Below are 16,803 nucleotides of genomic sequence, written 5' to 3' on the forward strand. Positions count from 1 at the left end.
GTATATGGAAATGCAGTGGTTAAGGTAGTCAAGACAGTTATGAAAAAGAACAAAATTAAAGGACTTTCAGGGCGAAATTTGTATGTTTGTTTGTTTCTTAGCTGGGACCTGCAAAAGATATACAAATGGCATATTCATGGACTAGAAAACTCAATATTGGTTTTTTGGGGGGATTTTTTTGTCTTTTAAGGGCCACACCCGTGGAGGTTCCCAGGCTAGGGGTCAAATCAGAGCTTTAGCCACAGGCCTACATAGGTGTAAATCTTTGTAGCCTAAAGATAGGAAAGGTTTCTTCAAAAAATAAAGACCATAAAAGAAAAAGAAAAAAAATTCATAAATTGGACTTCATCAAGATTCAGAACTTTTACTTTTCGAAAGAAACTATTGCTTTTAGGCCAGCAGCTGTAGCCAGTTTGATCCCTCACCTGGGAACTTCCATACGCCGTGGGTGTGGCCCTAAAAAAGCAAAAACAAACAAGCAAAACAGAAAGAAAAAGGCAAGATCAAGTGAAAAAATCTAAGTAAAAGTAGAATTTACACTACTGTGAACCGCTGAAAAGTATATATGAACTCCATTTATTTTAAAGTGGTAAATGATTACTGCCTACCCAGGAGTAGCAGGATGACATTCTCTTTAATCTTGCTCACATTCCACATTGTGATTATGAGGGGAGTGGAGGGTATCAAAGTAGAATGGAAGCTGTATTTGGATAAAATAACACCTCATCACCACCATTATACTAGTACAATCACCTAGTTAAATTCTCTGTTGGTGTCTGAGAAGAGTTGCAGCTTGCTGTGTGAAGTCCGATGAACTTTTTTGAAATTATGTAGTTATTAGATGAAAGAGGACTGAAATGCTAATGTCTGTGTAGGCCAGTTATTTGATTTTAGAAATAGTTAAAAATAGGGGTTCCCACTGTGGCAAAGTGGGTTAAGATCCCTTCTTGTTTTTGTGGTGGTGAGGGATCAATCCTTGTCCCCACACAGTGGGTTAAGGATCCAGCATTGCTGCAAGTTGTGGTGTACGTTGCAACTGCAGGTCAAATTCTGTCCCTGGCCCAGGAACTTCCATGTGTTGCGGGTTCAGCCAAAAAAAAAAAAAAAAAAGTCAAAAAAAGCAGGAACTTTGAGAAAAGCTTGAGGCTTTTATAAATAGAGTAGACTGGTATGTTGGGCAACTGATGTAGGCATGACATTTGAATTTCAGCAAGGTATTTGAATAATCTCTCTCATGGTATTCTTGAGGATAAGAGAGATACATGACATACATGAAGAATTTAACTAGGGTCATAGCTATATATTTATCATACCTGAAGCTCTTAAGCTAGAAGGAGATTTTTATGTCATTCCTCTCTTGAATATGACTAGTGTATTTACAGATAACTTAAATGAGGCCATCATTAACATGCTGATCTTTTAAAATTTATTTTTCAGTGAAAACTAAAATTTTAATAAACTGAAATTGTAGGTCATGTCTACAAAATATGAAATCTTACCCAGGTCCAAAAAAGCGAAGTATACAAATGTCAAATGCAGGAATTTTTTTATTTTTTTATTTTTTATTTTTTGGTCTTTTTGCCTTTTCTAGGGCCGCTCCCATGGCATGTGGAGGTTCCCAGACTAGGGGTAGAATCGGAGCTGTAGCCCCCAGCCTATGCCAGAGCCACAGCAACGCAGGATCCGAGCCGAGTCTGCGACCTACACCACAGCTCACGGCAACACCGGATCCTTAACACACTGAGCAAGGCCAGGGATCAAACCCGCAACCTCACGCTTCCTAGTCGGATTCATTAACCACTAAGCCATGACGGGAACTCCAGGAAATGGTTCAATAAACGGTTTTTTTCCCACCATAAGGAAGATGAAAATGAGTGGCGGGAGGTGGGGGGACGGTCCCTTTGTTTTTTGAGATTCCGCATGTGAGATAATACAGTATTTGTCTTTCTGACTTATTTCACTTAGCATAATGCCCTCAAGTTCCATCCATGTTGTCTCAGACGGCAGGATTTCCTTCTTTTTTTGGCTGAATAATATTCTCATTTGTATGTGTCACATTTTCTTCATCTATTCATGGACACTTAGGTTGTTTCCGTGTCTTCGTTGTCGTGAATAATGCTGCAGTAAACATGAGGGTGCAGGTATCTCTTTGAGATCCGGATTGTAGAATTTTTGGATATATACCCAGAATTTGGATTGCTAGTTCATATGGTAATTCTGTTTTTAATTTTTTGAGGAACTTCCATTGTGTTTTCTATAGCGGCTGCAGGTATTTATCATCAACAGGACGCAAAGATTCCCCTTTCTCTGCTTCCCGCCAGTGCTTGTTCTTTCTGATCTTTTTGATAACAGCCGTTCTGACAGATGCGAGGTGCTGTCTCCTTGTGGGTCTGACTTGCATTTCCCTGGTGATGGTGATGTTGAATGCCTTTTCCTGTACCTCCTGGCCATCTGTGTGTCTTCGTTGGAAAAATGTCTGTTCTTAAAAATAGATTGGGGGTTTTGCCATTGAGTTCTTTGTATTTTTTAGATATCCCTTTATCAGATGTATGATTTGCACATATTTTCTCCCCATTGGTAGGTTGCCTTTTCAGTTTTTTGGTGGTTTCCTGTGCTGTGCAGAAGCTTTTGGTTTGATGTTGTCTCACTTGTTTGTTTTTGCTTTTGTTCTCTTTGCTTTTGGTGTCAAACCCAAACAAATCATCAAGACCAATTGTCAAGGAGCTTATCGGGCCTATGTTTTCTTCTAGTTTTATGGTTTCAGGTCTTACATTCACAGGGAGGGTGAAGATGAGAATCTCACTCTAGTTTGTGTTGATCAGATCAAATCTAGAGCATTGTATTTACTTTGAGGGTATCATATTATGGTCCTAAAAAATGTTGAAAAACTAAATCTTGGGTAAAACCTTGAAAGAAGTAACAGAGAGAACAAATTTTGTTAGATTGTTTTCCAGCTTTAATATTAAATGATTCTGAGAGTTCCCACCATGGCCCAGTGGAAACGAATCCGACTAGGAACCATGAGGTTTCAGGTACGATCCCTGGCCTTGCTCAGTGGGTTAAGGATCCGGCTAAGGATCCGGTGTTGGTGTGAGCTGTGGTGTAGGTCACAGATGCGGCTTGGATCCCACATTGCTGTGGCTGTGGTGTAGGCCGGCAGCTGTAGCTCCGATTGTTGAATCGCCCTAGCCTGCGAACCTCCATATGCTGCAGGAGTGGCCCTAGGAAAGGCAAAAAGAAAAAAAAAAAAAAAGAATACTTTTATCTTCCCGTCTTGTAACTTCATCATACCTCCTCCATGTTTTCAGATGTATCACCCATTTGTTGTTGTTAGTGGTGTTTTTTATCTCAGAGGAGACAACCAGACTTTTCTGTGCACTGAATACCGTATCTCCGGCTGGAAACCCGAGCTTCACTCCCAACCCCATGACCATTTAGCCCCTTTTCTTTCTAATAACTGTAAGGTCTCCCCATCTTGAAGAGCCTTTTGACTGAGACTCGTTTTTCTCCATCTGTTTATACCTTTCTATGTTGCTGAAGAACTTTTTAAACAAAGAAGGCCTGTAACTGACATCACGTTTTCTTTCAGTGGAAGAGTGACAGTGTAATGGTGTACATTAACAGTGGGCCCAGAAAATCATGACAAGATAATTTCAGATTGTGATAAATGCTGTGAAGGAAATAAACAGTATCATGTGAGAGAATAGAGGAGAAAGAGTTACTTTATCTAAATAGGAATCTTAAAAAAAAATTGAGAAAAAAAGTTTTAAAATCTTGATCTCTGGGCAAGGAAATTTAATTGAAGATGAGAGAGCATAAATAATAAACTTAATTATTTGCAAATCTTTCACTTTTAACTGTCCATTACATAATTTTGATTATAGCATTTGAATTTAAAAGTTTGATTTTAAGGCAGAATTTACTTCCTAATGGTTATTGTCAAATTGAGAAATCTCATATATCTGTTCTCTCCAGTATTAAATGAAGAAAAATAACCTTGACTATAACCATTATATGCACCTCATTGTCATTGAAAGAACAGACATGTACCGAATACCTACTACACGCTAGACATTCTACTAGGCACTGGAGATAAATAGAAATAAACCAGACACAGCTCTTTCCCTCAATAAACTCAACTGAGGCCATTTTTAGGGGTAATGAATGATTTAAACCTATTGACTTTGAAATAGACTCAGTGTAGCCATTACGTTAGAAATTTAGGGAGTTCCCGTCATGGCGCAGTGGTTAACGAATCCGACTAGGAGCCATGAGGTGGCGGGTTCAGTCCCTGCCCTTGCTCAGTGGGTTAATGATCCGGCGTTGCCGTGAGCTGTGGTGTAGGTCGCAGACGCAGCTCGGATCCTGCGTTGCTGTGGCTCTGGTGTAGGCTGGCAGCTACAGCTCCGATTCGACCCCTAGCCCGGGAACCTCCATATGCCGCGGGAGTGGCTCACGTAAAGGCAGAAAGACCAAAAAAAAAAAGAAATTTAGCTCCTCACTAGTTTTTTGTTTTTTTTTTTTTTTTGCTCCTCACTAGTTTTAAGAAAATATTTTACAAATATATGACGCTACTTTTAGGAAGGGGCTAAATTAGGAGTTTAGGATTAACATATACACACTACTGTCTATAAAATAGTTAGACAACAAGGACCTACTGTATAGCTCAGGGAACTATATTAAATGTCTTGTAATAGCTTACAACAAAAAAGAATCTGAAAAAGAATCTATAGTATCTGTGTGAATATATATATATATAATGTGTGTGCATATATGGATAGATCACTTTGCTGTATACCTGAAGCTAACACAACATTGCAAATTAACTCTATACTTCAGTTTTTTAAATGTTTAATTTAAAAAAGTATATAATACTTTTTAAATGGTTTTATCAAATAGAGAGTTTACATTCTAAAAAAAAAGTAAACATAGGCAGGTAGAAAAAAATGCATGAATCAAGCTGTTACAATAAGTACTATATATATAACTGAACGGGGGAAGATCACTTTCAGTCAGGTTAGTCATGGAAAAGCTTCAGGAGTTAGTTAAAGAATAGGTATGATTCTGTAGAGAATAGAATGAAAGTTAATTTGCTGTGGGAGGGGGGCATTGCCCATAGAGGTGGGTTTAAATACTGAGGTATATTTAAAGGACTTGGATAAATAGTCTTGATTGGAGTGGAAGGTTTGTATTGATAAATAGTAAAAGATACAGTTGTTTAATGGGAAAGATTTTGTCTGTACCATAATGGTAGTATGTTCCTAAAATCCTCAGTTCACTTGCAGTCTATTTTAATATTTCTGTGTAAAGGGGTTATCACAACATACAGCTTGCAGTTGTATCATGATTCTAAATAAGTATTTACACCCCTAAATGTGTTCTGTGGATACTGAGGCTAGAGTCTTTATTTAGCCCTACTCAGGTTAAAATGATGTTTTGTTTTTCAGTTACTTACACGCCAAGTCAATCATCCACAGAGACCTCAAGAGTAATAGTATCCTTCCTGAATTTGTCTGCGAAGTTTGAAAACATCCTGACCTTTTCTCCTGCATTTTGTCTTCACACTCTGTAAAAACAGTTTTCCTGCTAAGTTCAGTAATACACGTAAAGGGAATTGATCAGTGGGTATGCACAAGACTGTGGTAGTACCAGGTGCTACAGCCTGCTTTTGGTTTTTGAACAGCTGAACATTACAAAAGAAATCTCTCAAGTCTTTATGATAGTAGGACTCTTTGATTACTTGTTTATGTTCTATAAACACTATAAAATGCACAGTTTTATAGTTATTTACTAGTTTCTTTCAGTGTTCTAACCTTACACAGTGGTAGTTGAGATGTAAGTGAAGGCTCTAAGTTATATAACTATGAGGTGAGAAAAACATTTCTTCTTCTTATTCCATAAGCCCAGATTAAGATCCTGTTTGCCCTTTGCCTTCATTCCAGTGAAGAGCCTTTACAGCTTTCCCAGAAGTGCCAAAAGGACATTTGGGCTATGCTAAGGGGAGGAGTTCCTGTCATGGCTTAATGGTTAACGAACCTGACTAGCATCCATGAGGACCTGGGTTCTATCCCTGGCCTTGCTCAGTGGGTTAAGGATCCAGTGTTGCTGTGAGCTGTGGTGTAGGTCGCAGACACAGCTCGGATCCCGAGTTGCTGTGGCCGTGGCTGTGCTGTAAGCTGGTGGCTACAGCTCCAATTTGACCCCTAGCCTGGGAACCTTCCTATGCCATGGGTGCCGCCCTAAAAAGACAAGAGACAAAAAAATAAATAAAATGATAAAATCTAATGCAGAGTTTCAAGGTCTCCCATAAACTTAGAAGAAAAAAAAAACTCACCTCACCCTACCACATTTCAAGCATCAAAAATCTTAAAAGCAGGTCATATAGTCCAACAGAACTAATTATTTTAAAAACATATTTATTAACTTTAAAAGGGAATATGAAGAACTATACTTTTTTGAAGACTATCATAGATAGAATTATAGAAATTACATCTCTTACCTAAAATTTTCATAATGCTTTGCTTTGATAGGAAAATGAGATCTGTTGTTTTCCTTTACTTACTACACCTCAGATATTTTTCTTCATGAAGACCTCACAGTAAAAATAGGTGATTTTGGTCTAGCCACAGTGAAATCTCGATGGAGTGGGTCCCATCAATTTGAACAGTTGTCTGGATCCATTTTGTGGATGGTAAGAATTGAGGCTGTTTCTCCATTAATTAAATTTGTGGACCCTGAGATGCTGTTGAGTTACTAAAAAGTCACTGAAGATTTCAACTATAGTATTTTCATAGTTCTTAGTATTCAGAAAAGTCGATGTTGATCTTTTTTTTAATATAAATAGATTTTAACTTTTTTCTTTGTCTTAGAATATTATGAAACCAGTTTCAGTATATTCCAAACAGAAATTACATATTTTATAAACACTGTTTTAAGTTTTATTCAGAATTATCTCCTTAAAATATTTTGCGTTCAAAATGTTCTGTGTACCCTGTTTCAGGGGAAAAAAAAAAAAAAAAGCATGCAATTTAAGCAGGTGTGATCTACAGCAGTTATTAAGGTTTTACTAAAAGAACTACTCCTTTTTAAAAGAGGCTGTTTCACAGTTTTATTTAAGCCTAAATTGGAAAGTTACTTCCTTTCAACTAGAAAGAACCATATAATCATGGGCAGCTGGGAGTAGAAAGACAAAAAGAAAAATGAAAGGTGGATTTTTAACACTGTCAGCCTTGTGCTGCCCTGTGTAGCTCTTTCTCTTTATTCCTGTTTCTGATTTGTGGAACAGAAGAAAGAGAAGTTATAAAAAGGAACTAAAGCTTCTATGTAGTTACTTTCAGCAGGCTGTGAGGACAGTCATAGGAATCGTTCCTAAGCCAACAGTTCTCAGAGGGATCCATAAGACCCTTTCAGAAGTCCCCAGAGTCGTCCTGTGTGAGATGAGATTTTTCTTCCTATTCTTCAACACATCACAATAGATTGAATGCAGAAGCAAATATGGGACCCTAGCTGGCTGGGGTAAAACCAGTCAAAATGAATCGCAGTACCTTTCTTCTCACTAAACTTTGTTTTTGAAAATATAGTTACTTTTCATTTTTAAAAAATGGTTGATTTGTATCAACACTTAATGGTTTCATTATTTAAAAATTAATAAATATTTTAACAGTTCCTCATTTAAGTTTTAATGTGATAAATATAATCCCCATAAACAGAAGATCCTTGATTTTTAAGACTGAAAGAACCCTGAGACTAAGAAGTCTGAGAACCTCTGCTCTAAGCTGAATGTAGGGTGTCCCAAAACAGGGTGCAGTGGAGTTTTTTTGCTTGTTTGTTTTGGTCACACCCATCCCATGTGGAAGTTCCCTGGCTAGGGATTGACTCCGAGCTGCAACTGCTGCAATGCTGGATCCTTACCTCACTGTGCCAGGCTGGAGGTCAAGCCCATGCTTCAATGGATCCTTAACCTAATGTGCCATAGAGGAAACTAAGGTGCAGTCTTAAGCTTTAAATAACTGAATCTGCACTAAGACTTTGGGACACCCTGCTGGGAATAAAAAATCTACAAGGGGTTTCAAAGCCACACTTGCCTAAATTCCCCAGACTTATCTGTAGTGTTCCCAAGAAGGGCATTCCAAGGTAGGATTCTGAGTTAATCAAAGTAAGGCTAGGGTTAAATTTGGCTATAATTTCCTGTAATAATTGGCATTAAAGTGAGTGGGGCAGGGTAGGAGGTGGGCATTGGATTTGGAGGCAGGAGGTCTGGGCCCTTGTGCTCTGATTGACTCTTAACCTGGACCTTTCTTGACCTCCTTCAAGTTTCTCCATCTTTAATGTTGGATTAGACTAGTTGATTTTGAATAGATTTTCTAATTCTAGGATTTCATAATTAGGGCTAGCTAGATATTTTTCTTTGATATATATTTAACTGTTAATAATTATAAACAAGAAGCTAATCAAGAATTGTAATCTGGATCTCAAGTACCTCTTTAAATCATATACCTTGTAACAAAAATAACAGTGTATCCAAAGAAGTGAGGGATGACAAATTTTAACTGCTAAAATCACAAAATCTAAAATTATAAAGAAACAGTTGATACATGTTTTAAATGTGTGTTTATTTTAACTAGTGTAGGAAAGTTAGGTTCAGTCAAGTCTCTAGGTTTGTCCTTTTCCAAAAATCTTAGTTTATATAGTTTTTAGACTATTATACATGAAGTTTTATTTTTTTCTTTTAATTTCTTTCTTATTGACACCTGGTTGATGAATTCATCCTTTATTCCACCAAGCTGAGTTATAAGACAAGAGATTAGCCAGTAGTACACTTAATTGCTGAATAAATCCTTTGGGTTGATGTTGCCTTATGGAATATCTAAAGACTAGAAGAGTTTGGTCAGAAACAAAGGGTATGCAATTCACTGATTTATTTATAGTAGTATTCTCCATCTTGTTTTATTTATATCTTGAAGGAAACTTTAGTGAAAATTTTTACAAATTACTAATTAATTGAGGTTAAATCATGCATTTCTTATAAATAGACCACATACAACTTTTCATCAAACCATCTACCAACAATAATGAGATAAAACTAAGTTTTTAAAAAGCAGTTCTGTTGCTGTGGCTGCGGCATAGCCCAGTGGCCTCAGTTCCAATTTGACCCCTAGCCTGGGAACCTCCATACGCTGCAAGTGCGGCACTAAAAAGACTAAATAAATGAATAAATAGGCAGTTCTGTATAGCACAGGGAACTATATCCAATCTCTTGGGATAGAACATAATGGAAGATAATATGAGAAAAAGAAAGTGTTTATATGGGTGACTGAGTCACTTTGCTGTATAGCAGAAATTGGTACAACATTGTAAACCAACTATACTTTAATAAAAAATAAATGAATAAGACAGTTCTTCAACTGTCCCTCACAGAGATTGTGTTCTGGCTTTGAAAGTTATGTCGATCATAACCAGCCTCTCATTATTCTTGCTTGTTCACTACCTCACAGTTGTATGTGGTTTAAAAGTAATTACCAATAAAACATATAACAAAAGCAAATGGATACAACCTTCTCCTTCACCCCTCCCCGCATCCTTTCACTCTCACCTAGATCTCCCCCTGCATCTTCCATCAGTGTCAACCTTGGGTGGACATTAAAGTCATCTGGGGAGCTCTATTTGAGTCCCATCCCCAGACTCCAGTGTTACATTGTTGGGCTAGAATGTAGTCTGGATGTTGAGAGGTTAAAGGCTGCACAGGTGATTCTGTTTTGCAAAACAAAAGTGAGGCTGAGTGCTGTTATTGGCTGACTTGTGAGATAGTCTGACCTGCCTCACCCTGACTAGTTACCAGGCATCTTGTCCCAGGTCTTTCAGCCATTTTTGCAGTTAGTCCTGGTTTTGGTATCAAATTAATGTTTTCACAAGTTTTTATTAATACCTTGCAGTTCCTCTAATTCCTTCCAAATCAAGCAGTACAGCAAGGTGAAAGAACTCCTTTAAGCTAATGTTTAATCAACCCTTTATTGTATTTCATGTAAACAGCTAATAAGAAATCTAGTTGTAGGATATAGTGACTGATATATGTAAAAATGTAGCAAACATGACTAGGTCTGTATCTTTGCTCAAGAACCAGCAGCCAAAAGGTTCTTTATACCATTTTCTACTAAATCTACCCACTGTGTATTATTGTTTATTGTTTATAAAGCATCCATGGCATCCTTGTACTGTTTTTGGAAGCAAGAAAGGGGTTTGAGTTTATCAGTCTTGAACTTCTACCATTATTATCTAAGGTGCCTTGAGATAAAGAGAATCATTTGTACCAATGGAAAACTTAAATTCTGAGGCAGTTGCCGTAGTAGTTATGCTACTCCCAAACATCTCATAACTACAAGTCTATAGTATTTCTTTCCTGTGTTAGGAACGGGAAGTGGGAACTCATTTTTGAGGGGGTAAAGTCATGGGAAGAATTTAAATAGCAGTGATGGTATTTTGTGCAGAAAGAGGGTAGCTATTAAAATTATAAAATCTGAATAATGTATATAGAATTTCAGCTAATACTGCCTCTCTGAGAGTTTACAGAGCATTTTTTCCTGTATCTTTCATAATTGATTTTATTTCTTTGGTCATTAATAAGAGAATTGATTATATATTAGGTTATTTAATGATAAAAAATTATTGTTCTGGGATTTATAACAGGTTTGGTTTTCAGTCTTTATTAAGATGACATGAAAAATGAACAAGAATATCTTTTTCTTTTTATTTTCTACCAGGCGCCAGAAGTAATCAGAATGCAAGACAAAAACCCGTATAGCTTTCAGTCAGACGTATATGCTTTTGGTATTGTTCTGTATGAATTGATGACTGGACAGTTACCTTATTCAAACATCAACAACAGGGACCAGGTAAATATTTACCATCTCTTAGGGTTCATTTTGCTATTTGTAGAAAGGCTCTAATTCATGGTAGAAAAGAAGTATTGGATCCTGGGTAAGAATGAAGGATGAATCTCTTAATCTTTGTTACCAGTTTTAGAGACCTTTTGTATACTTTTGGCAGTGTAATAGCACGTAAGGCCTTTCCTTGAAACATCATGCTTCACTGGCACAGCGTTGTATACCAACTATATACTCTAATAAATATAAATAAATAAAAAGCTTTCAATAATGTAAAAAAACAAAAAGAAGAAAAATATCATGTGTCTAACTAGAGGTTCCTGAACATCTGATCTTCTGATTAGAGATTAGGGAATATAATAACGGATATACCTCTTATCTCTTGACCATGGCACAGTTAGAAGAATGAGCTCTGCCACTGCAGCATCTGGGCTTTTACTTTTTACTCTATCTCTGTGCTATCTGAGCAGGTACAGAGTAGCTATGAACTTCTTTATATCAAATACTTTTAAAATTATTAAGTCTTCATACTTTTTTAATTTTTAAAACTAGGTAAATGGAAGAACTGCTACATCATGCTTTCATTTTTCTATGATGAGAACTCAAGTAGGAGGGAATTGTTTAATCTCTCTCTTAAATTCCTTTTCTCTGTTCCTTAGCTTCCGAAGTATCAACATAGCCTCTTGCAGCTCTTTCCCTTTTCTCTCCCAGCCGTGTTAAATTCACCTAGGCTTTTAACACTGGCCAAGAAAAAAGAATTGTCTTTACTGAAATTACCTTGTATAACTCAACCTTTTAAAAGTGTATACGTGTCTACGTGTTTGTGTGTGTGTGTGCGTACGTGTTTGTGGACAAAGAGATTGCAGCAGTTACTATATGAGAAAACAACGGTAGACCACGTAAACTGTGATTAATTAATATTTATACATTATACTGTGATTTGAATGTGAATCACCTGGGTGATTTGCTAAAAAACAGAGATGCTGGAGCAGACTCTGGTTCAATGGGTGGGGTCCAAGCAGCTGCATTTTTACGAAGTTTGCCAGCTGTTTCTGATACATACCAGAGTTGAGAATCACTCATATAAGGAATTTTTTAGGAGTTCCTGTTGTGGCTCGGCGGGTTAAAAACCCAGTGTAGTCCATGAGGATGTGGGTTTGATCCTTGGCCTCGCTCAGTGGGTTAAGGATCCTGCATTGCTGCAGCATGGGTTGCAAATGTGGCTCAGATCTGGTGTTGCTGTGGCTGTGGTGTAGACTGACAGCTGCAGCTCCAGTTCATCCCCTAGCCTGGGAAATTCCATATGCCATAGGTGTGATGTAAAAAAGAAAAAAAAATAGAATCTTTTAAAATTGGGAATGTTTTAGGTGTTTTAGAATAAACTCACAACCCACTGAAATGATAGTTTTTATGTATAAATGTATTACTTCATGTAGTAGTGTTTTGGTCAGCAGTTGAACTCTGAATTTTTTGGTGATAGCTCTGAGTAGTTTTTTCGCTAAGAATTTGTAACTATCATAGTATATCAGAGAAGTAATCTAAGTTGTCATGTTGCCTTTTCTCTCCCAGCCGTGTTAAATTCACCTAGGCTTTTAACACTGGCCATATGTACTTTATTGAATCACCATCTGGCCCTTACCCACCAGTGGTCTTGATTCTCTAGTCTGCAAAAATGTTTAATCACTGCATTTCTCTCTAAGTCAACACAAAACTAATTTTTTAGTTGCTGTTTGATCTTTCTAACTATGTCATAGCTTTACAATGTTGAATCTTAGCTTTAAATGTTAAAAAGAAATCTGTGATCTGGCTTCGGATGATCTGCTATTTTAAGCCTCCATGAAACTTAGATTCAGGATAGACCAAAATGGTGGTTAAAAAACATAATTGCGCCATGAGCTATGGTGTAGGTCACAGATATGGCTTGGATCCCACATTGCTGTGGCTGTGGCAGTCCAGCGGCTACAGCTCTGATTCAGCCCCTAGCCTGGGAACCTCCATATCCCACAGGTGCGGCCCTGAAAAGACCAAAGAAAGAAAGAAAGAATATAATGGAAACATTGCTCTTACTGTACTTGTGACAGCTTCTAGGTCACTGAGATGACTAATTGGATAGAGGCGGTCTGAGCAGCAAGGTCATCTCTAGTTCCCAGCTTCAAGTGCTCTGCCTTTTATGGTCTTATTAACTCAACCATACAGCATAATACCCTGTGCCAGGTTCAGTTTTCCTGTGCACATTTTTCGAGAGAAATTAAGAGGGAATTTTAGCCTAGTTTTCGTTGATTTATCATAGAGACTATAAATAATAAAAATTTATGAACCTAAGAACTGGATGAAATGCCTTTGTCAGTGAATAAGTTTATTTCAATAAAATAATATTACGGAAAGAAGTAGTACTATCTCCAAAATATGGAAAAAGCATCCCAGAGTTCTGCACTCATCCACTTCTTGGCATTTTAGGTGCTTTGTCCTCCATGGGAGTGTAATAAATGATGTGGCAAGGGCTTACTCTCCATGAGAGAAGTAAATGAGTGACCAACAGAAGGGTAAGGCCTTTACCAGTTAATTCTTTCTGGTAGTATAGGTAGAATCTTCTGGAATTTGCCAGTCTAAAACCAACTATTTGATGAAGAAAAAGAAGATAAAAGAATTACATACTCTTCCCATTATCCCCATTCTGTTTCATTTTCCTTCTAGTCTGCTTTCTCCAAGTGGCACTATCCATGAAACTGCCTCTTGTATCAATAACTCTTGTCATCCTCAGTGCAGTCACCCTGGGTATTGTTCCATTCATCTCCTTGACTTGATTTTTCTTTCTCTTTCTCTTTCTCTCATACTTTGATCTCCATGGCTCTCAAATTGGACTTCTGTCTGAAAATCTAGGAATGTTCTTTTTTTTTCATGGGAGATGGGATAACTGCTTCTTCATAATTTAGAACCATTCCCCTACACTCTCAACCCCATAATCTGAGGTGGCAGGGTTTTGCCTGTAAATTCAAAACAGGGCTCTGGTAAGCAAGGTAATGCAGTGGCAGACCTTGGACTCACAACCTGCATGACCTCATCACTGTACCTCTCTATCTTTTTGTTTTTCAGTTGTTAAAAATAAGAGATTGAGGAGTTTCCATTATGGCTGACTGATAATGAACCTGACTAGTATCCGTGAGGACCATCCCTGGCCTCACTCTGTGGGTTAAGGATTCAGCGCTACTGTGAGCAGTGGTGTAGGTCACAGATGCAACTCAGATCCCGTGTTGTTGTGGCTGTGGCGTAAGGCCAGCAGCTACAGCGCCGATTCAGCCCCTAGCCTGGGAACTTACATGTGCCTCGAGCTCAACCCTAAAAAGCAAAAAAAAAAAAAAAAAAAAAAAAAAAGAGAGAGAGAGATTGGGCTAAAGAATTCCTTACAGTTACAAAAGATCAGATTCTTTTGTAAAACAAGTCTTAATTCTTGAGGACTGACCATCGCTGTGTTACTTTGCAGAATAGCATGCCTTTTCACTTCACTTACCCTAGTGCCAAGTCTTAAGAAACTGCTTTGTCATTTTGTTCCCATCTTCATCATCATGTTTTGCTCTCTAGTCACTCTATTCTTCCCTCTTTCAGTGCAGCTTCTCTGCCAAATTGGGATTAATATTAATAATGTGCTCAATTAGGAGTTCCCATCGTGGCTCAGTGGTTAACTAATCCAACTAGGAACCATGAGGTTGCGGGTTTGATCCCTGGCTTTGCTCAGTGGGTTAAGGATCTGGCGTTACCATGAGCTATGGTATAGGTCTCAGATGCGGCTCGGATCCTGAGTTGCTGTGGCTGTGGTGTAGGCCAGCGGCTACAGCTCTGATTGCACCCCTAGCCTGGGAACCTCCACGTGCCAAGGGTGCAGCCCTAAAAAGCCAAAAGCCAAAAGCCAAAAAAAAAACTAGATATATTGACTGTCAACCTTCATGGCTTGCTTTTCTTGGAGCGGAAGTTTTGTGTCATCTTAGAAGAAAATAGAAGATAACATTTTTTCATGTGAATTCCAGTTTTTTGTTTTTTGGTTGTTTTTGCTTTGTTTTGTTTTGTCTTTTTGCCATTTCTTGGGCCGCTCCCACAGCATATGGAGGTTCCCAGGCTAGGGGTAGAATCGGAGCTGTAGCCGCCAGCCTATGCCAGAGCCACAGCAACGCAGGATCCGAGCCACATCTGCAGCCTACGCCACAGCTCACGGCAATGCCAGATCGTTAACTCACTGAGCAAGGGCAGGGATCGAACCGCAACCTCATGGTTCCTAGTCGGATTCGTTAATCACTGTGCCACGGACTGGAACTCCCAGTTTTTTGTTTTTGTTTTTGTTTGTTTTGTCTTTTCTATGGCTGCACCCACGGCTTGTGGAGATTCCCAGGCTAGGTGTCTAATCCGAGCTGTAGCTGCCAGCCTGCCCCAGAGCCATAGTAACGTGGGATCCAGGCTGCGTCTGTGACCTACACCACAGCTCACAGCAACACCAGATTCTTAACCCACTGAGCGAGGCCAGGGATAGAACCCGCAACCTCATGGTTCCTAGTCGGATTCGTTAACCACTGAGCCACAACGGGAGCTCCAAATTCCAGTTACTATTGCTATGTAAAAAAACCTCCTAAAACATAGTGGCTTAAATTATGAATCTGCATTTTGGGCTTCTCTCCATGAGGAGGGTTTATCTCTGTTTCACATGGTATTGGCTGTTAGATTCACTGGTTTTATTTATATACCTGACAAGTTGGTATTAGCTATCAGCTCAAAGCTCAGTCAGGACAAGGGCTAGGGCCCTCAGTTCTTCTTGACATGGATCTCTCTGTGAGGGCTTCTTCCCAGGAAGCTTGGTGGCTGGTTTCTAAGTACAAGATTTCAAGAGATAGGAAATGGTAATAAGTGCCAGTATCTTATCAACGTGCAAATTAATTTAACAAAAAACATTTTGATACCTACTGTATGAACAGCACTGTGGGATACAGAGGGATGCTGAAATAAATAAAACCCAGGCTGTGCTCTCAGTGGAGTTTACAGTTCTGTTAAGGCCATGCAGGAGGTGATGCTGAGAATGAGCAGCCATGTGCCCCAGTAATACAGAGGAGTCCCAGAATTTCAAGCTGAGCTATATTGATTTTGTAGTATAAGTGCCGCTTGAATTTTCTATTCATAAAATACATCCAGGAAAGACCTTCTCTTTAAGTTTAAATAATTGCGAAGAACGTAATCTCTGGTGTATTATATTGACATTTCAAAGAAAGCCATTCGATCCTTCTTTTAAATATACCAAATAAAATCTAAAAGACATACTGATTTGATACCTACTGTCATTGCTTGTTTATAAAACTTCATTAATTTCTAGAAGTTTTACATGATTCCTTTTTTGGTCTTCAAATTATTTTTATTCTACTTCCTCCACAGAATTTTTTTCCTAATGCAACATATTTTTATGCTTTAAAGCCTTTTTTTTCGATCACTCCAATCTCTGCAACAAAAAATATGTATTTAAATTTATAATTAAAATTTTATTCTAGGAGTTCCCGTCGTGGCTCATTGGTTAATGAATCCGACTAGGAACCATGAGGTTGCGGGTTCCATCCCTGGCCTTGCTCAGTGGGTGAAGGATCCAGTGTTGCCATGAGCTGTGATGTAGGTCGCAGACGCGGTTTGGATCCCGCGTTGCTGTGGCTCTGGCATAGGCAGGTGGCTACAGCTCTGTTTGAACCCCTAGCCTGGGAATCTCCATATGCCGTGGGTGCAGCCCTAACAGGACGAAGAGACAAAAAAAAAATTTTTTTTCTAGTGACTTTAGGCCCTGAATGTTGATTTTTTTTTTAATTCTGAATTATGCTATTAATAATTAATATGTAACTGATGAAAATAGCAATATATTTTGATATGTAGAAACACTTAAAATTTATTCAAAATGCGTATC

At 38.3% G+C, this 16,803-nt stretch overlaps 1 protein-coding gene across 9 annotated transcripts in view; it reads left to right on the forward strand.

Moving 5' to 3' along the window:
• BRAF (B-Raf proto-oncogene, serine/threonine kinase) overlaps window positions 1-16,803 on the forward strand; it is a 174,596-nt gene that overhangs the window by 136,008 nt on the left and 21,785 nt on the right. For 7 of the 9 annotated variants that reach the window (XM_021078584.1, XM_021078585.1, XM_021078587.1 and 4 more), the window contains 3 exons: window positions 5,448-5,494; window positions 6,573-6,691; window positions 10,758-10,889. In XM_021078584.1, the coding sequence (XP_020934243.1) occupies window positions 5,448-5,494; window positions 6,573-6,691; window positions 10,758-10,889 (298 nt within the window). Of the gene's footprint in view, window positions 1-5,447; window positions 5,495-6,572; window positions 6,692-10,757; window positions 10,890-13,337; window positions 13,424-16,803 lie in introns of all 9 variants that reach the window. The other 2 variants (XR_002340233.1, XR_002340234.1) reach the window with 2 other exon arrangements.

Source organism: Sus scrofa, chromosome 18, assembly GCF_000003025.6.
Source record: "Sus scrofa isolate TJ Tabasco breed Duroc chromosome 18, Sscrofa11.1, whole genome shotgun sequence".
NCBI lineage: Eukaryota > Metazoa > Chordata > Mammalia > Artiodactyla > Suidae > Sus > Sus scrofa.